At 39.2% G+C, this 21,869-nt stretch overlaps 2 protein-coding genes across 6 annotated transcripts in view; both read right to left on the bottom strand.

Annotated features, from left to right (window-relative positions):
- The window catches only part of LOC149316771 (protocadherin alpha-C2-like), a 227,031-nt gene that overhangs the window by 147,268 nt on the left and 57,894 nt on the right, over positions 1 to 21,869 (bottom strand). Inside the window, exon 1 of one of the 5 annotated variants that reach the window (XM_089516239.1) lies at positions 13,733 to 16,215. The exons of the other annotated variants lie outside the window; for them this stretch is intronic. Within the exon in view, the coding sequence (XP_089372365.1) occupies positions 13,733 to 16,120 (2,388 nt within the window). The 5' untranslated portion in view covers positions 16,121 to 16,215. Of the gene's footprint in view, positions 1 to 13,732; positions 16,216 to 21,869 lie in introns of those variants that run through there. 5 annotated transcript variants of the gene reach the window in all.
- LOC149316773 (protocadherin alpha-3-like) lies at positions 6,592 to 9,135 on the bottom strand. Its single transcript, XM_089513290.1, has one exon. The coding sequence runs from the start codon at positions 9,037 to 9,039 to the stop codon at positions 6,592 to 6,594; it is 2,448 nt and encodes an 815-aa protein (XP_089369416.1). The 5' UTR covers positions 9,040 to 9,135.

Here is a 21,869-nt window from a genome sequence, read left to right on the forward strand (position 1 = left end):
CTTTAGCTTCTTTTCTCAGCTCTCTCTATATATATGGCCAATTCAAACACTTTTAAAAAGAATATCATCCAATATTATTTTTATGAATGAACTATATTTGCTTGCCAGTATACTCATGATTTATCTGACACACCTATGAGAGGAGCAGGAATAGTTATGTTTTTTTTATTAAATGTATATTTGGGGTAAATCAGCCATTGCCAGTATGTAACACGTGAAAGAGGCATTCATTTTCCTGTTTACTTAATTGTGATTAGGAGTACAATATATACTGGCATTGCTCATATTATGACACTGAAAACTGTTATCATGCACAGTTGTCTGCCATCAGAGGGGTCTTGGTCAGTCATTGCACATCAATGGACCTTAGCATATGTCTAACCAGGCCAACGACTGACGCTTGGTCTGTTAATTTGGTAGCTAACTAAATTTAAATGAGGAGGCTTAGAACACACAACTTTGCTCCACATACATTAATTGTTGTGTCTTCTTTTTCCATCCTCATTCCTTTCTAGTAGATAGACTACAAAAGAAAAGATTTTGAAATATTATCGACTTTTCAAAATAGTAACTTCCTTATTTGTTATTCTTGTGGTATGGCCTACAGTATGGCAAAATGTGGTATGGGAAAATGGGATCTCACATGAGTTCCTAGTTTCCATATTCTTTTGCTTGAATAAGAAGACTACTTGTTTAACATGTCATTTGCAGGAATGATGGACAATCATTGAAAAAGATTCTCTTTACATCACAGACTTTCATTTTTCAAGGCCTATACAAAATACACTCCTGATTCCCAAATCAAAATATTTCACATGAACATCAACAGGCAACATCTCCATGAAGTACCACCAAAAACATAATTAACCTAATAAAATAACTATTGTCAAAGAGCACTGTCTAACAGGATTTAGTTGGTAAAGCTGTCTTTCTATCATTATCTTATTCTTATTCTTTATTCTTATTATAAAGTTAAATCTTCCTCCCATCTAGTTCCCTGAGTCAGGATACAGCTTTGTAAGCTATATTCTACGCAGCATTTCCTGTAAGTTATTCACATCTTCTTTTTTCTCGTTCTATTTTCCTTATTACATAATCTATATAATTTCTGTTATAGATAAACTGTGATTATTACAGGAAGAGCTTATTGCAAACTGGGTTGGTTTTGTTTTTGTTTTTTTGAAAGTGGAGACTACTGTAAAATCTTTGCATTCTGACAGTAGCCAAATACACCAATGAAAATATCTGTAAAATGAATCTTACATCTTATGTTCTATTTTGGATAGTAGTGAAGAACTCTCTGCTCCAGTTAATGCTTAGGTAACCTTGGGCAAGTCACACTCTCTCATCCTCAGAGAAAAGCAAAGGCAAACCCCCTCTGAACAGATCTTGCAAAAAAAAAAAATCCCATGGCCCTTACATACCTTCTTGAAGATTTGGGCTGGCAGTGGCGGTTTTTCCATTGGAGGGAAGCCACAGCTGCCAAATTGCACAGCTTCCTGCTGGCGGAAAAAGAACCCACAAAAAGCAGGTTCTTTTTATGTCATGGCAGCGGCATAACAAGTGCACCACTGGTCACTGGTTATGTCAGTGCCGCCTGGCACCATGTGGACACCGCATGGTGCTTATGTAACAATGGAGGCGCCCATGTATACAGGGTGCCGCCATTGTTACGTCGCCATGACGCATTAGGGTTAGGGAGCGTGTACATGGTGCACACTCCCTAACCCTAATGCTAGTGCCGGTACGCCACTTGTTGGCGGCATGCCAGCAACAGTATGCCGCTTGTTGGCGATTTGTACCGCAATGATGATAGGTTTTCCTTAGGATTGCTATATGCTGGAAATGACTTGAAGGTACACAACGACAACAAATCCTGCCTGTGGATCCTTTGTTTTACTTTACACAGGCAGCAAAGGCAATCTCATTCCATTTCGATTTTAATGCTAGCCACTCTTTAATTTTAATTGTAATGGTATTCCCAAATAATACTGGATTGTTTGTTTGTTTGCTTGCTTCTGTGTTTCTTGGTTTTCTACATTTTTATATTTTTATCGACTATCACACACATTGTAGGCAGAGGGAATAATTTATTTAAAAAGGTAACATAGTTGGAGAAAATAAAAACAGCATTACAAAAATATTTTTTTTCAATTCAATTTTTTTCTCAGAGACTGTGGTGTGTGACATGATAGGCTGAGTTGCAAAGTCTATGATATTTTAATTATTATGCTTCATATTTCTGCAGCACATGTAAGGAATATGGAATATGGAATTGTGCAAAAGATTTATTAGTGCCTCCCCCATTTGTAAATGTTGGCCAAGATCCTATTTGAAGCTTACAGAGCATATTCAGCTCACATACCAACATGAAGCTATGGGAGAGGATGAGGAAGAAAATGACAGCAGCCAGCTGCCAGCAGTTTAAAGGAGTTTTTCTGGTACATGCCTGCTGTCAATCAGAAGCCATTTCTGCTGCAGGGACAGTTGCAACTAGATGCATCCACAGGCCATTGCACTGGCTCACAAAAACTGTTGCATATGGTATACTAGCTAACTCCTTATGCAACAAACAAAAAAGCAGGTTAACTAGCATGCTGCCCAGTTATGCAAGCATACAGATAGCAAACATTCCAATTATTGATTCCAGGTATTCAGTGAAGGGATCTGAACTCGAAGGAACAACAAACCAGATAGTCACATCAACAAGATTCAAGAGGCAACAATAGGGATAATGACATTATGAAGGGAGGCAGAAAATCCAAACTCGTAAATAGCTACAGTTCTTCAGTACTTAACAGAATAAGCAATATAAAAACTCCTCCAGCAGAACTTTATGGTCAACATCTGTCAGAATTTGACCACAGAATCATGTTGCAGGACCTACAAATGCCTAAAGATTCTAAAGGAATCTTTAACTCCTCCAGTGCAACTCTATGGTCAACTTCCAGCAGAATTTCTCTGGAGGACCTAGAGATTCCTAGGGAGAGAGCATATTAAGTAAATCCACAAATAATCAAATCCGCATAAGTTAAAACCACAAATGTGGAGGGATGATTGTAATTTTACTTCCTTTAGGACAACCTCTAAGTGTTAGAGTATAATGTAAGGCAGCAAAAGTGGTACAATCTTTGATCTATGGGGTTCTTCATGGCTGTTTTGTTGCCTGCGCTTGTTAATATCTACATGAGATCACTGGCTGAAGAAATTCAGATTGGGAGTAAGGTTTCATCAATATGTTGATGCCACCAGTTGTTTTCAACTGATGCCAAGGCAGCAACTGCGGGCTTCCCACAAGTAACTGAACAGCCACTAAGCAATAGGTCTTTCCTCTGATCCAATATGGATCTTATGTTTTCATAGCCCTTGTTCTATTTTATTAGTGCTGAGAAGGCATTTGACAGAATAGAATGTCCCTTAAAAAAGATATCATTATTATCATAGCTAACATCATCAATAAGTATAAGATTATGATGCTAAATGTATATCTGGCCTTTCTATAAAATATTCAAAGCAACATCTCATGTGTAGCTACTAATTTCATTCATAACCAAAGGACTATAATTCAATTTAATTATTTATTTTACATTTTATTTTCCACACATCAAATACAGAAAATAGGTATATGACTCTTTTGGCCTGCAATATTTAATGCTATATTGTCCTATTCATTTTATCTGATTGAATCAGAGCTTTATTATGGTCAGTGACCAGTAGAAATGTAATCAAACCCAAAACTGAAAACACTAAAATCACCATTTCACTCAATAATCTGTTCATAGTTTTGAACAACTTTTAATATGTCCCTAAGAAAACTGACCAAAGCTGTTAACATTTGAACTACAACATCAGAGTATAATTTTAACTTACCTTTCCTCCTGCTTTTAGTCCTCGCTAAGAGGGGTATCCTTGTTTTTTTCCTCCAAATCCCTAACATCTGAATATTCATTATTAACACATATTAATGAAGATAGTTTCTTACATCATAAAGATATCCAGTGTTATAAATTCCAGCCCAAACTTCCTGTTAACAGACACTTTTAAAGTGCCATTCTATTCAGTTAAAAGCCTTTTCACCATCCAGACACAGCAATCTCACTCTCATAACTGTTTCGCAGTACAGTCCAAATGCATACCTTACCTATGTTCTCTATGTTCTCTATCAGCTTTCTCATCTGGAACAAAGCTTGGGAAATAGGTATCATTGCCTTCATCTTTCATTATCTCTTCTAGTTTATTTTCTAGAAGCTAATCACTGCTAATTCTTGTCAACCTAAGAGCCAACATCATAAATTAATAAATGAAATACATAAATCAAGGCCAGTTGCTTTAGTCAATTGTGGAATTTATATTTACAAAACCTTTTGTAAGCATATTTACAAAAAGCTGTGGGGGTTTTTTCTATTTTTCCTTTGATAAAAAAATGAATTAAGTTCATTCGTCAATTAAATTTTTACAGCTAAAATTTATTGACGTATTTATCTCAAGAGATAAACTACCCCTTTTGCTATTCCTTTCCAGTCCTGATAGGGAATAGATACTTAGTAAATACGTGGAGAGGGGAGATTTCAGTTGTGTACCTCCAAGTTCACAGCAAAATCATGCCTTACACTATGCCAGATTTTGACAAGAAGATTCCCCCCCCCCAAAAAAAGTGTCTGCATGACACCACTAATCAATCAGATCGATTTATAAGCTTATAAATCTTTAGAACCATAATAAAACAAACCAAAGTGAAGGAAATGCTCTCTTTCTGCCTCAACCATTTTCCTAGGGGCAACAGGGAAGAAATCAGCACACAGAAAAACAAAATTACTTCCCTGCCTGTCATATCTATCAAATGAAAACAATGTTTGTAAAAGAAAGAATGTTCAATAGATAACTGTATGTTGGACATCTGCCTGCCAACAAAGCTGGTTGTGATGTTTGACTGTTTAAACAGGTTTGTATTGATAGGTTTGTCTGTAAAGTAAAAGGGTATGGTTCAAGTGGCTAATTGGATGGATGAGAGAATGTGATAGCTGGGATAAGAGCAAAAAATGACACTGAGGTTCTTCAGTTAGAAAATGGGGTTGGTTGGTTAGTTGGTTTTATGAGTGGAAGATAGAGAAGACAGGAACTATATATACACACACACACACACACACACACGTATGTTGAGAATTGCTGAAAGTTAATGAATTAAGGGTGCAGAAAACTATAACAAGCATTTATGAGCCTATATTTTAACTCCACTTGTTCATTTTCACATGTTTCATAAATAAATATTGTTTATTCATCCATGCCTGATTGTTGGGCCAAGATATTTGGTGACTGGTGGCAGTGAATTATCAGACAAAGATGGAACTGCGAACAGAGAAAACTAGATGAGGAATTTTACAAGGCAATTGGGACCTGAGAGGAGGGCAGCTGAGGCTTTCAAATCTACCTAGATGCGTATTGTGTGCAAGTATCAGGGGAAAGCAAAGTGTCCAAAAAAGGTTTTGTACTAGTCCAGAGAGATGTGTGAAATAAACAATTTTTAAAATATTTTAAATAATATTATCTGCACCTGAGGCATAAAACCCAATGAAACAACATCATTCACCCCCCCCTTCCCATCATTCAGCTTTTAAGTAATACAAAAAAACTTAAAGCCTGACATGTACACAAAATAATGGTGTAAAGAAAACTGGGGGGGGGGGGGGGGATTTTGTTGCTTTTCCTATATCCATAAGACCAGAACTACAAGACACAAGATGGAATTACATTACAGGTGTAGAACTGATGAGAGGAAGGGGTCTCCTTCCAAAGACCCCAGCACATATTGAAACTGTGACGCTCATGGAGCATTGCTTAGGTGGCTTTTTCAAAATGGACTGATCACATTCAAAAGAGACAGGCCTTTCATATTAGCCAAGAACCCTATAGGAAACTTCCATGTTTAATGGAAATATGTTTCTGAGGGTATCAGATGACCGAAACAAAGAAGAGCTCAGGATGTTCCCTTCCGATTTTGCCTCTGAGAGTCTGAAAGTCACCTGATGAGCTATGGCTGAAAGCAGAATGCAGGGCTAAATGGACTTGTGTTCTTATGATCCAGAAAGAGGTGGAAACTGTCTTAGGCGCTGTACCCCAGATGGAGGCTATAGCAATCACATGCCGTGGCCACCAGAGGGATCAAAAATAAGCCTCCAAAAGGTGCTTCTTTCTGTGTTCAGGAAGGGATGTCATAAGCCCTGTGGAGTGGTGTCATGATGTCCCTTCTACGCAGCATCATTTGGGAGTTGCACCTGGCATGCGTCATCATGAAGCATGCTGTGTGGATGGGCACATGCCATAATAGCGGCCGGGCGGTGTGGTAAGGGCTTAGAGTGAGTGGACACCCAGCTCTCATTGCGTGTACAGGCCAACATAAAGTGCCAGTCTGTACTGTCCCATAGTTTCCCTGGTGGATGAGTACAAAGATAACTTTTTAATATCACTGAGCAACATATCTTGTCACCAGTCAAGATTAGGAACTGAGAAAGATGATAAAAAACCACTGAAACAAATAAAAAGCCCTTTCATCTTCAGTCATAAGAAAAAAGCATCCTCTACAATAAGTAGTCATTAAGTTATAAATTCAACATATATATGCATATGAGAAGTAAAATAAAAGGCAAAAAACCTTCGGATGTTTACCTGTCCAGATGAATCTGGAGCCATTTCCTTCCCATTCCTTACCTCCCCATTCTCTGCAAAGATAGGAATGTTGGGGCTGAAAACCATGAGGTCATTCTTGCCACCAGCCTCCCCACTGACTCCTGCCAGGATGTGGCTGTGGCGATTTGAGTATGACCAGCTGCCCACTTCACTGGCACAGACCAGTGTGGCTGTTCCAGGACCGTATACCATTGGCTCCTTGGGTTGACACTGGCAGCGCATGGCCACATATACGATGACTGCTAGCAGGAACAAACTGGATACCGAGCAGATAGCAATGATCAAGTAAACATTAGTCCTCGCAGGAACTGGTTGTGGGCTCCCCCCTGCTCTAAAATGGTGTCCATCAGTATGCATGGCCTGGGCATTCGCCATCAGTGACACACTCAGAGTGGCTGTGGCTGATAGCACTGGCTTGCCATGATCCTTCACCAGCACCAACACAGTCTGAATACTACTGTCACCCTCCATGTCACGCAATGCATGTGTGGTGGTGATCTCCCCACTGTACGCTCCTACCTGCCAAAGGCCACCACCTGCCTCAAGCAGCTCATAGTGAAGCCATGCATTATAACCTGAATCAGCATCTAAGGCCCGGATTTTGGCTACTATCTGTCCAGCCACCAAAGGGGTCACCAGCAAGATGGGAGTGCTCTCTGGCACAGATACAGCTGGTGCATTGTCATTCTCATCCACCACAAAGACTTGTACAATCACACTGCTGGACAAAGAGGGCAGCCCAGCATCCTTTGCATTCACTTTGAACTCCAGTAGCTTCTGTTCCTCATAATCCAAGGACTGCAAAGCATAGAGCTTCCCACTTTCTGAGTGCACTGAGATGTAACTCGAGAGGGGCCAGAGCTTCTCATCCAACCAGTAGGTGACCAGGGCATTCTCAGCCACATCCGGATCAGCGGCTGACACAGTGAAGATGTGTGCCCCAGGTGGGTTGTTCTCCTTCACAAACACTGTGTAGGATGGATGCACAAAAGAGGGTGCATTATCATTCACATCGCCAATGGGTACCACCAAGCTGATACTGGATGACAGTGATGGCACCCCTTGGTCCTGGGCTGTTACAAGCAGCTTGTATTCTGCAACCTTCTCTCGATCCAGGGGTTCATTTAGCACCAGCGAATAGTAATTCTTGAAGGTAGACACCAGCTTGAAGGGAAGTCCAGGTGGCCATAGAGAGGAGCTTACTTGCCCATTGGATCCCGAGTCCCTGTCAGAGGCACTGATGAGGGCCACCACTGTCTCCAATGGAGAGTCCTCTGGTACAGGCACTGACAGCGATGTCACTGACACTTCTGGGATATTGTCATTCATGTCCATTATTTCTATGATGATGTTGCAGTGCCCAACCAGCGGGGGAGTTCCTTTGTCTTTCACTTCAATTTCAATATCAAACAGATTAGTATCCTCGTAGTCAACATTTCCTTTCGTCCTAATCTCACCTGTATCTACATCTATACTAAATATGTTTTTAATGCTAGGAGTAACATGCTTACTGAAATAGTAGGAAATTTCTTTATTCATTCCCTCATCTAGGTCTGTTGCATTGAGATTAATAACCAATGTTCCATCCATCACATTTTCTAACAGTTTCACCATATAAACAGACTGATTAAGTACAGGTGCATTATCATTTACATCTATCACTGTGATCTGAAGATGAACGGTGCCAGTGAGTTCTGGCTGGCCTCCATCAGTGGCTGTTAACACTAAATGATGCACAGGGATCTGCTCTCTGTCCAGAGGCTTCTTTAACAGAAGCACTAACGATTTACTGTGTCTGTCCTTGATTTTCTCTTCAACAGCAAAATATTCTGTGGAACTGAGCTTGTACTTCAGCTGAGCATTCGTACCAACATCTGCGTCAGAGGCTCCCTCTAGAGGGAACTGGGCCCCTGGCAGCACTGATTCTGGAATACTCAAAAGCTCCTCACCCTCTGAAAAAATGGGAGCATTGTCATTCACATCATTGATCTCCACTTCCACATGAAAGACCCTGAGGGGCTTATCCAGGATGACTTCCAAATGAATAGTGCACAAAGGGCTCTGGGCACACAGCTCCTCCCTGTCTATCCGAGAACTGATGAACAAGATCCCATTCTGGGTATTTACCTCTAAATAGTCCTGCTGATCTTTGGAAACCATCCGGAACATCCGAGGCATCAGCTCTTCCACCTGCAGCCCCAGATCTTGGGCAATGCGGCCCACAAAGGTGCCATGCTGGGATTCCTCCGGCACTGAATAATGGAGCTGGCCGCTCCCCATCTCCCAGACAATGTGGAGGAGCATCAGCTGCAACAGTCGCACCAAGGCCCTGGCATCCCTTTGCAGAACAGACATGGCACATGCAGGTACTGATGATCTCCTGTAAAATTATCTGGCTATAATTAAACTAATATTCACTTGCCTGGTTAGAATAGAGATAATGCTGCTCTTCCAATGCTGCAACGACAGGCAGAATGTGCATCCAGTGAGAAGGAGGTGCAAATCTTCTTTCAGAATCTCACTTCTGAGTCAATAGCTCCCCCTTGTGTTACCAATACTTGCTTTCACGGTGTTTTGATGGAAGCCTTTCAGTCTAACCAGTAGGAGCAGAATGATTCTTCTTATCAATCCAAATATTATGTCTATTTTCTTTAAACATGATAATTTTGGATCTTTGTGATACTTCATCTTTTTGAAATAATCTGTAAATGTATTCTACTAAGTATGGGAGTTTTAAAATATCAATGCTATTTTCTTCCCACATAGCTCTTCGTTTTGTTTTTATTTGAAATTGTATTGTCTACAATAGAGCCAGGGTGGTGCAGTGGTTTGAGTGTTGGACTACGACTCTGGAAACCAGGGTTCAAATCCATTGCTCAGCCATGGAAAGCCATTGGGTGATCTTAGGCAAAATTTAGAAATGCCTCTGAACAAATCTTGCAAAGAAAAACCCTTAGGGACACCATAAGTCAAAAATGACTTGAAGGCACTCAACAACAACATTGTATACAAGACTTTGAACTGACCACCATATTTTCAGAATATAAATACTCTTGTCTGCTTTATTCTTCTGATAATTAACATCTCAACATAAAATCTCATGGAATCTTCTCTTCTGTTGGTCATTTTCAGTATAAGCATATTTTCCCCCTTTTAAAAGATTCCATCTTCTTCACTTGAAGTTGATAGAATCAATGTACACAGCATTAGAATAATAGAATCATAGAGTTGGAAGAGACCACAAGTGCCGTCCAGTCCAACCCCTGCCATGCAAGAAATCTCAATCAAAGTATCCCCGACAGGTGGCCATCCAGCATCTGCTTGAAGACCTCCAAGGAGGAAGACTCCGAGGGAGTTTGTTCCACTGTCCAACAGCCCTTACTGTCAGGAAGTCCCTCCTAATGTTGAGCTGGAATCTCTTTTCCTGGAGCTTGCATCCATTGTTCCTGGTCCTGTTCTCTGGAGCAGCAGAAAACAAGCTTGCTTCCTCCTCAATATGGCATCCCTTCAACTATTTAAACAGGGCTATCATATCACCCCTTAACCTTCTCTTCTACAGGCTGAACATTCCCAGCTCCCTAAGGAGTTCTTGAGTTCTTAAACATTGCATTTCACTTGTAGCAAGAATCTCCATTTGGCATTTGTACAGGAATACTTCACAAATGACGGACAATTTAATAACATTATAGGCTGTGGTGGTGCACAGGTTTATTATTTGTTTATTCTATATTCTACCTTTCTTTAATCTGTAGCAGTGGAATAAAGACCAAAGAAGTTCCTTACAAACTTGTATCAGATGGAGAAACATATGTTATATTGTATTTGGCATTGATCTTCTATACCAAACTGCTGTAGCAACTCACTATGGAAATCCAGCATGTCACTTGGACAGAAAGGATAATTCATGACCATTTTAGCATGAATATTTATCCATTGTCATTCTTCTGGCTACATTAAGGAACAAATTAACATAGTGTAGTTGGTTGGACTGAGGAGACCATTGGTCAGTCAAGGCTTCCCTATCAGACCAGAGACTAGATTTTTTGCCTAACCTACCTTACATGTTGTTATGAAGATATAGAAGGTTTAGAAAACTTATAAACTGTATTCCCAGGACAAAGAGGAAATTATAAAAAAAATAATACATTATAAATAGTTATTCTATTCTCAAAGCAGTGAAAGACATCCATCATAGCATGTGGCTTTTCTCAGCTACGTTGTCTTCCATTTAGCATGCTTCGTTTTATAATTGGTCACTAGAAGATAAACATAGACTTAGTTTACATGTCTGGTTCCTGAGGCATGTATGGATAGAAAACAGGTTAATCAGAGATTGCCCAGTGTTTAAAATAATTTAATAATCATGTTATATCAAAGAAGTAAACCATTTTCTCATTAAGGAATTATTTACTTTGTAAATAAAAAAAGGCAGGCCTAAGAAAAGATTGCCTTGTTTTAGGCCTTTCACATCTTCCCTTATTGAGAATTATCTATGGCTTATTCATGGATGGTTTTGTTATTCATTCTTTATATACATCATGATAGTAATGCAAGCAGGTGTATACACTGCAGGTGCAAAAGCAAAAAAAGGCTAAGAAAAAAACTCTCAGATGTGAAAATTTAGGAAATTTCTAAACGTACTTCAGATAAATGCCAACGCTTGTGTATTTAAAAATACATAAAAATACCTGGACTAGAAATCCTAAACATAAGATTTGAAAAATAAGGAGGAAAATATGGGAAATAAGCTTTTCCTTAAGACAACTACAAGAGGCAATCGCTTGTATACTGTCACCTACAACAGATGTCTAATATAGATAGCCAAGTTATCGACTAACATTTAAGTAAGTCTAACTACTTGATAAGAAACCCAGCCTCTACCACTTGTTAGATTCTGTGGAAGAAAATATTTCTCCATACTTTCTGTAATACAAATGCTCAAGCACATTCATAATAAAATATTAAGAGTCATTTGGCTAGTGTTAGGAACTCACTGTATGTGACTGTTCGTTATGTTTTATTGTGGTCAATTGACCATAATCAGAAACAAAGGAAAGTATAGTCTTAATTACAAAACAAGTCCGCACAATGCAGAATCCACATCCAATGGAAGTGTCCAATTGTCTGAGCTAATTTTATGCATTTATTTTGCATTGTTTGGCACAATCCTTTCTTGACAAAATTCTTTACAGAGGTAATGGATATATTACATATTATTATTCACTCCTTATGCAGAAAAAATGACTTTGCTATAGAATGTCACAAAAAAGAAGAAAACACTATCCGATTGTTCAAGTAGGTCCCATTCAGCATCTGATTAGAGCCCTTTGCACATTGCAAATTATGTACAATGAACATGTGTCCAAGAGTCAGTGTTTTGCAGTGACTTAAATGTTTGAGAGAAAAGAAGTCAAATCCCCTTCACCTATAGAAACCCAATGGATGACCTTGGGCAAATCACACTCTCTCAGTCTTAGAGCGGGGCAATGACAAACTTCCACAGAAGAAAACTTGTCAAGAAAACCCTCTGACCAGGTCACCATAAGTCAGAGTAAACTTCAATGTACGTAACAAGAAATAAACATACAGTTGAGGGGATAGAGATTGTGTGACACCAGGCTCCAGATCTGATATACAGTCATCCCTCCATATTTGCGGATTTGATATTTGCGGATTTGATTATTCATGAATTTCATTAATATGTTCTCTCTAGGACTGTCTAGGTCCTCCAGTGCAACTCTGTGGTCAACTTTAAAAGTTTCACTGAAAGACCATTTGTAGCGACTTCAGTGCCATTCTATGGTCAGTGTATGTTGGACATTGACCACAGAGTTGCACTGGAGGACCTAGAGATTCCTAGAAAGGTGTCCTCTCAGGGAAAAACAGTGTTTTTGTTATTTGCGGTTTTTCCATATTCATGGGAGTCTTGTTCCCCTAACCCTAGCGAATATGGAGGGACAACTGTATATGCTTTCCATGATCTGTCTGATGAAAAGCTGCATGTGTGCAAACTATACATACATGGGCACAAATGAGAGCCCTGAAAAACATGCATACAGTTTGTTCGCACGCAGGATCTGTGCTAACATGACATGTTCCTCCCACATCTGTACCAGTTTTATAGCATCAGTCGCCTATATAGGTCTCTAATTGTTTATGCAAAAGCAGATACCAAAGTGTAATTCCTTCAGATGTTTGTATTTTCTTAAGAATGTCAGTTGAGATGAATTTGATAATCTCCTCAGTAGTGGTTTGAGTGCTGGACTATGACTCTGGAGACTAGGGTTCAAACCCCTGCTCAAGCATAAAAATCCATTGGGTGACTTTGGGCAAGTAACAGCCTAAGGATGGCAATAGCCAATTCCCTCTGATGAAACTTGCCAAGAAAACCCTAGGATAGGTTTGCCTTAGATTTGCCATGAGTCAAAAATGACTTGAAGGCACATAACAACAACAAGAACAACAACGCCACTTTCTGCTAATAAGTGAATTTCTGCTAAGGAAGCTCATACTAACATTTAAACTTGAACTACAAACCTGTCATTTTATACCACTGGCTTCTGTGTTACTATCAGTGGATTGGAAGCTATATTCACATTAAATATTGTCAAATATCTGAAAACCATTGGCAAATTCAGATTGAATATTACCAAGTGTTATATTTGACAGAAATAAAGTGATTTGTGTGTCATTTCCTTTTCCACGGGAACCGTCAAAAGTATGTTTCAGCAAAGGGACTAGATTTTGAATAGGCCATTATCAACGTATACGTTTAAGTTCCCAGGTTTCTTGGAGGAGTGCACATCAAAGATATAAATTTGTCCTACTGTTATGCCCTGAATTACATAAATCCATCATTTACAAAAATAGTCCTCAGGAATAAAGCAGCTGCACTCACTTGAATAGAGAAAACATAATCTTTTCATCATCTGATTATTCCAAGTGAAGTTCAACAAAATTATTAGTGAAGTTCAACAAAATTGTTTTACAGTATTATAGAAATTATATAATGCTCAGAGAGGAAAAAACTACCACCAGCAATACTAACCGTTCCACAGAGAAGGTCCTGCTGCTTCCCATTCTCAAAAGAAGCAGGGATGTTGGGGCTGAAAACCATGAGGTCACTCTTGGCACCACCATCCCCACTCACTCCTGCCAGGATGTGGCTGTGGCGATTCGAATATGACCAGCTGCCTACCTCACTGGCACAGACCAGAGTTGCTGTGCCTGGTCCATACACCATTGCTTCTTTCGTTGGGCAATGGCATCGCAGAGCCACATACACGACAATGGCCAGAAGGAACAAGCTGGACACTGAGCAAATGGCAATGATCAAGTACACATTGACAGTGTCTGCCAGGGGCGTTGAGATCTCACCTGTCCTTGGAACATGGATATTGGTGTGAATGGCCTGAGCACTTGTCACCAGTGACACAGACAGTGTGGCTGTGGTGGACAGCTGAGGCTTGCCATGATCTTTCACAAGTACCAGAAGGTTGTGACTCCTACTGCCATCTGCCTCATCCAGAGACCGAATGGTACTGATTTCACCACTATACAAACCCACACGCCAAGACCTACTCATTGTTTCATGCAGCTCATAGCGCAGCCATGCATTGTATCCTGAGTCCGGATCCAGGGCACGGATCTTTCCCACCATGTGCCCGACAGGCACAGGGACTACTAGAAGAATAGAGCTCTCTTCTGTCTGCCCAGTCACTGTAGGTGCATTGTCATTTTCATCCACCACGAAGACTTGAATAGTCACATTGCCACACAAGGAGGGCAATCCAGCATCTTTGGCATTCACTTGGAACTCCAAAAGCTTCAACTCCTCATAGTCCAAAGGCTGTAAAGCATAGAGCTTCCCACTTTCTGAATGCACTGAGATGTAACTTGAGAGTGGCCAAAGCTTTTCATCTATCCAGTAGCTGATCAAGGCATTTTCAGCCACATCTGGGTCTGAGGCAGATACTGTGAAGATATGGGCACCAGGTGGGTTGTTCTCCTTCACAAAGACTGTGTAGGAGGGCTGAGCAAAGACAGGTGCATTGTCATTGATGTCACTAATCAGCACAACCACAGTACTACTGGCTGATAATGATGGGAGCCCATGGTCCTGTGCCATCACCTTCAATCCATACTCAGTCACCCTTTCCCGATCCAGGAGCTCAGCTACCACTAAGGAATAGTAATTCTTGAAGGTGGACACCAGTTTGAAGGGGAGCCCAAGTGGCCATAGGGAGCAGGTAACTTGTCCATTGGCATCAGAGTCCTTGTCTGAGACACTAATGAGGGCCACCACTGTCCCCAGTGGAGAGTCCTCTGGGACTGGCACTGAAAGGGATGAAACTGACACCTCTGGAGCATTGTCATTCACATCCAACACCTCGATGATCACTTGGCAGTGCCCAGACAAGGGAATATTGCCTTTATCTTCTGCCACCACCTGAAGATCATATATACTAGTATCTTCAAAATCTACTCTTCCGTTGACCGTTACTTCTCCTGTATTGGAATTTATGCTAAAAATCTTTCGAAAACGTGATAGTACATGCGTAGAAAAAGAATAGGAGATGTCTCCATTAGATCCTTCATCTAAATCAGTGGCATTCAGTTTGATAACTAATGTCCCATTAGCAGCATTTTCTAGCAGCTTTATCTTATAAATGGACTGGTTAAAGACAGGAGGGTTGTCATTGGCATCTATCACAAGGATCATTAGCTGGACTGTACCAGTGAGCTCTGGCTTGCCCCCATCAGTAGCTGTGAGTAATAAATGATGGATAGGGGTCTCTTCTCTATCCAACAGTTTCTTTAAAACAATTGTTAAGGGTTTGTTATGGTGGTCATCTGTTTTCTGTTCTACAGTGAAATAATCATTGGGCCTGATATTGTAGGTTAGAAGAGCATTAGTACCAATATCAGCATCAGATGCTCCCTCTAATGGGAATTTGGTGCCAGGTGCCATTATGAGTTCTGCTATGCTTAAAATTTGTTCAGCCACAGAGAAAACAGGAGCATTGTCATTTATGTCCCTGATCTCCACCTCCACATGAAAGATCCTCAAAGGTTTATCCACAATCATCTCCAGGTGAATAGAACAATCAGGATTATCAGCACACAGCTCCTCCCTGTCTATCCTGGAATTCACAAACAAGATCCCATTCTGCACATTTACCTCAAAGAAGTCCTTTTGTCCTTTTGACACCATCCGAAACATCCGAGGCACCAGCTCACTCACCTCCAGCCCCAGATCCTGAGCAATGCGGCCCACAAAGGTGCCATGCTGGGATTCCTCCGGCACAGAATAATAGAGCTGGCCATTCCCCATTTCCCAGGCTGTGTGGAGAAGAATCAATTGCAGCAGCTGCTTCACCAAAGAATCATTCTGCCAGGCAACCATGACAAAGCTAGAAACAAAGCCCAGCAGCATCTTCAGTTTTCTAAAACTCCCTGTCCTTGAAAAAATGAAGAACAGAATCTTAGGATCTCATCCGAATTAGGTTTGGAATAATCCTTTGAATAGAGTTCAGGTCTACTGCATTCTCTGTGAATCTGTCAGACAGGGTTTTCAGGGAGGAGCTCTGGATTTTAATTCTTCTCATATATTTCCTTAGACAACAGTGACCCCTTGTGACTGAATTTTGAAATGGAGAAGCAGATGATTACATTCTGTAAAATGTTTGCAGTCACCTCTTGCTTGTCATTTTAATGCTAGATCTGTGAAGGCCCATTCATAAACCACCACTTGATATTCAAGTAGTCTTGCATTTAGGAATCCATACAATTTTATTTTTCAAGTTGCTCAAATAAAATGAAGTTGCTCAATTTTAAAAACTTGATACAATTTGCTATTTCTAACATCAGAGGGTCCTACTCCTTCCTACATTCATACAGGAGCCTTTGGTGTGCAGCAAAGCCTTTCTTTGGTGAGTTCTGGGGGCCTAGCAAGGAGCCATCATCAGATGTGGGTATTATAGGATCTGATGCACACTGGACACCAAACAGAAGACATGCATGACTGCGATTTTGAATAGAGGAATGGCAGATGATGTGTCAGCTTAATCCTTTGCTCTGCAACTACTTTTCTGCTTGAAATCAGGGTTTGTTTGTTTTTACGCTTCTAAAAGAAAGAAAAAAGCATATGGGTACTAGGACATTCTGCTCCACAGAGGAAAAATGCAATTGGCTATCGGTTCCTCTGCTTATAAGTAAGAGAGAGGAGAGAGATGCAAGGCTCTTTAAAAAGTCTTGAGAAAGCAACATACAGTTGCTAGAAATACCTAATTCAGTCTGCAGAAAGAAAAATAAATATTCTGGTATGAATAAAATATTTTTGAAACTAAGAGTAGGTTATAACTGTACACACATAAGCATGCGTGGTTTAAAGTTGCAATCTTACCCAGACTTTACATGATATCACTATCCATTGAGAACAAGTATGGCTTTCTTTCTTTCTTTCTTTCTTTCTTTCTTTCTTTCTTTTCTTAATTTGGTATAGCCAGGATCAGGCTAGATGCTTGAGGGACCTTCAGCTGAGAAGAAACCTCTTTCTACTGCTGATAGTAATGTTTTAATGGGTCAAGTAATGAATCCCCAAGAACATTTCACACACTTATGATTTTCTCTTTTCGGCTGTCCCTGATTTCTGCTTCTACATGAAAGACCTTCAGAGGTGAAAGACTCAAGTGACAAGAAAAGTTCTGTCAATATTTTCTTAAATAAAATGCAGTATAAGAAAGCAATGAGAATATTTCACACTGCACAGAAGAAGGCACTGTGGATTACAGGGCCACACTTGAAGAAAAGATGAACAAATGTGGAGCTCTTTCATTGAAAAAAATGGCTACCAAAGTACGTTTGTTTTTTAGCATTAGTTTTGCAGCTCTGTGGCACTTCATTTTATATGCAATGTATTGAACCTCACAGTTTACCATATCAGAAGATATCAGCTCTCAAATACAGGTACTGCCTCATAGTCAGTTAACCATTCTCTTTTATTATTAAATAATAAAATCACTTTTTGTTATTAAATTTTGCTGTGTTGTCTTTGCATGTGATGAGCTAGTACGTAATTTTCAAATTGGCCCCACTTTCGTCTTCTTTCAGGATGGTGATACATTCCTCCCACGTGAAAAAAGTCCAATTAGTCACTTTATTAAAATTTTTATCCATATCTCAATGCAACTAGAGAACAAGATATTTTCAAAAATAAACAACTCCTGTTCACTGTGGTGGTGATTCCTGTACAAAAGATGTTTAATTCGATCACTGTGGCTGATTTAATGATACCATGACTACTAATGATAACTATCTATTTGTACACAAACCTATCATTCATGGAGCTCAATGATGTACACAATACCTTTAACATAATTTTTCCAAACACATTATATCACAGTATTTACATTGTCTTCTGATGTTTGTAAAGTCAAGGTACATTCCTATACATATTTATTTGAGGTTTACATCTGAGTAGACATGAATGGACTGCAGCCTTAATGTACAACAATTCATTTTTGATCGTTGGAAAAGCGGTTTATAAATAAACATTTATTATTATTATTATTATTATTATTATTATTATTATTATTATTTTCCTGATAACATTGGCCAGAATCCTGTTATTGCACTACCCTAATTGCTGTACTTTTTCTGGTGTCATCTTGTGGTGCAAAGAAAGGAAAAATCAATCAGCTCCAAGCAGACTATTTCTCCTGTGCCAACAGCCTTGCTTCTCCTCCTTGCTCTCCTCCTATCCCTACTCACACTGATATACTGATTTTGCATAGTTAAAAAACATATAACCAAACAAAAACACGTGGAATGAGGGAAAGGAGGGAAAAAGCCTCCACACCACTCAATCCAAAGCCTTTTCAGCATGTATGAGCATAAATACACTTCTTTTTTCTATAGTAGCATTCAAAGATATAGTCATGTTAGTCTGTAGAATTAGGACATAGAGAGATCTTGTAGCATCGTTGAGACTAACTGAAAGAAAGAAAATGGCAGCATGAGCTTTCGTAGACTTCAGGCTACTTCCTCAGATGCAAGTGGTGGAGTGGAAGCCAGGCACAGACATATATAACAAAAGCTCTATGGAAGCCAATTTCTTTCTTTCAGTTAGTCTCAAAGGTGCTACAAGATCTCTCTAAGTACTTCTTTTTACTATGATTATTCGGCACCTGTTAGCAATATGCTAAGCTGCTTGCAATAAACCAAGTATGACAATAAATAATTTAAATAGACTGAAAACTTTATGGAATGAAATGACTGGAATAGATGGTCAATATTGTGAGTAAACAGCACAGCAATAAAATTTTAAAAGGACAAGTAAAACTATTTGCTATATGAAATCTCTATCAACTAATTTGATGAAACTGAAGGAAAATTATGTTATTAAAAAGTATACTTAAAATGTAATAATTTAAAGCATGCTTGACTTGGTAGGTTCACATTGGGGCAAAGCAGATGGCCAGGAAGGCATAGCCTATGGCCATGATTGGGCTGGGACTGTGGGGACCGTACACCCCACTCCCAAAGTGGGCTTTAGTCTACGATCCCAAGCTGCTTCGCGTAGGTGTTGTATTTAAATTTCTCCTTTTTGTGGCAGCTTTGGAATACCTTTGGTGGCCTTGGAGCGACTCTGAGCCACTTTGGGGGCTTGTGTCATGTAAACACCCCACCCCCAAAGCAGCTGGAAGATGCTTCTTTTGTCTCATGTGTTTCAGGCCATTGGGAAAAAAACAGTATTACTTAGATTTTGTTTATTTTAGAAAATATCGCAATTAAGATAAAAAATAAAGAGGTTCACGGCAAAAACAAAAAGCATAACGCTTCAAAATATAAACAAGAAGCCCAGAACAGTTTTAATAATATTTTAAAAATCTAATTGTCAAGACAGAAAAAACTGAATGTATTATGAAACATTAGCATGAAGTAAGATTATACAGAAAAAAGTGGATAACACAAACTAATCCTTGATATATGAGAGAACAACATAGCTGTAAAGTTCTCCTTTCCCAGTTGCTTTAAGTAAATAGAACAAATGTCAGTAAATTCAACAACAGAAATTTGTTATTCTGGCCAAAGGATGGAAATAAAATATTGCCAAAAATGGCTGAAACCCTCAATGTCCACATGACCCATTCCCAAGGTGGGCCAAAAACCCACAGGGAGTTGGCACAACACTGAGTCAAGCCACACCACTCAATTTTTTTCCTCCCCACATGCATGTGCACCATTTCACCAACAAACCGCCTATGACTGCCAATTACCTCCCTTGTCCCACACAATTGCCATCCCATTGGACACCCCTTGTGACCAGTCAAACAGTCACCCACTGACATATACCATCATGGAGGCCCCCCCCAATACCTGCCCCCTTCCCTGCTTCATTCCATGGCTCCATATTGGACTAACCAGTTTGTTTATATTTTTATTACATCCATTGGGGGATGTTTTATAATATCCATTGTATTATTATTGTGTTTGTTATAATTTTGATTCATGGGATGTGTGATGGCTCACAGGTGCATCTGGGTTGATGGTGCATCTAGCCACTCATATGCTGGTATGCTCAACTAAAGAAAAACATCATATGGCAAGCAGTGGCCCTGGTGGCAGCATCTCACCAGCCCCAGGACATATGCTTCTAACCACCTACATAATCTGACTAGGCCTTCCTGCATTCCCACACTCACGTCATACTGCTTATACACCAATGCGTTAAACTGCACTTTCCGAGTTAGAGCTGAGCACTCTCTTCTCTCATCTGAAGATGTTCTTCTAGAACACGGCCACATAGCCCCAAAAACCCACAAAAAACTATGGATGCCGGCCATGAAAACCTTTGACTTGACAAAAGGGCTTTATTTTGCTCCAGTTTTTTTCCCCCAGAACATGGTTTTGTCCATGTTTCACCCCATTTCAGCCTCATGCATCATATAAACAGCTGAGGTTCAAAACAAGGTGAAACTGCTTTTTTCTTTTTGCCAATGCAGACAACCCTCAAATGACCACAACTGCAAAACTAGCAGGTTCACTCACACTATATCAAGCTTTTGTAACTATAAAGTATTAAACTTGTGACCTTTATTCGGAGATGGCTGGTGGAACTAACCCATGATTAGTGCAAAAAACGATTGTCTTTGCTAATACTGCTTGCCAATGTTAAGTAATAAAAGTAAACTTTTGTAGATGTTAGCAAAAGTAAGATCAGATTCACAACACATTTATCTTCAAATTATCTCAATATATTTATTGCCAAAGTAAGATCAGGTTCACAAGACATTTATCTCCACACTACCTTAAAATATTTATTGGAAGCAATATTCTCCATTTGAACATATATATTTATAGTGAAGAAAAAGGGGGAATAACTTGTTTGATCTATTCAATTGGTCGCTTGGAGACAGTGCTTTTAAAATATAAAGTACAGATATTTTCTCATGAAGTTGGAAGCTTAATAATTATTCAAGAATAAAATATTGTGTATTATTAAAGGCATAGCTCAATATATATTTGCAATATCATTCAAATAAAATTAATCATTGGGTAATGGACTTCTTCACTATTGGATAAATGAAATAATAATTTAGGCACTGTAATGAACAGTTGCATGTACACTTATTAAGCAGATTAGTATTCAGTGCTTGTCCATGAAACTGAATGATGTTTAATTATTGGACTTTGTTGCATTCAGTAACCAAGCAGTGCATTATATGGCTATAATTATGATTATCATATATATACCCCACACTGTAGCAAGGTACCCCTGCACAGCATACAAACAAAATCAATTTAACCATTAAAAAATACACGTGATATCACAAACCTAATTTAACAGACTAAAACAGTATTTAAAAATTTAACATTAATATGCTGCTGTATTTATTATAAGTAATTCAATAATTATTAAATAATGAAACGATGCTTAATTATGTACTAAAGATAAAAATATAAACATTTTAGAATAGAAATTAAAAGTGCATTTCCCTATCTACTTGAAACAGAGTGTCTTTTTAAAGTTCCTCTCTAGAAATATAATATGGACTCTCTATAATACAATATTATTATACATCCTTGAATATCAAAGCTATACAAGAAAAAATATATATATTTCCATTCGATCCTATCACTTGCTTTCTCTGCCTACAAATTCTAGCACAGCTAGAAAGTTG

This window comes from Sceloporus occidentalis, unplaced genomic scaffold (genome assembly GCF_023333645.1).
Source record: "Sceloporus occidentalis isolate IW3139 unplaced genomic scaffold, rSceOcc1.0.p SCAF_3, whole genome shotgun sequence".
NCBI classification, from domain to species: Eukaryota; Metazoa; Chordata; class Lepidosauria; order Squamata; family Phrynosomatidae; genus Sceloporus; species Sceloporus occidentalis.

Coding starts and splice junctions, on each gene's coding strand:
- LOC149316773 (XM_089513290.1), bottom strand. CDS start 9,039: ATGTCTGTTCTGCAAAGGGATGCCAGGGCCTTGGTGCGACTGTTGCAG.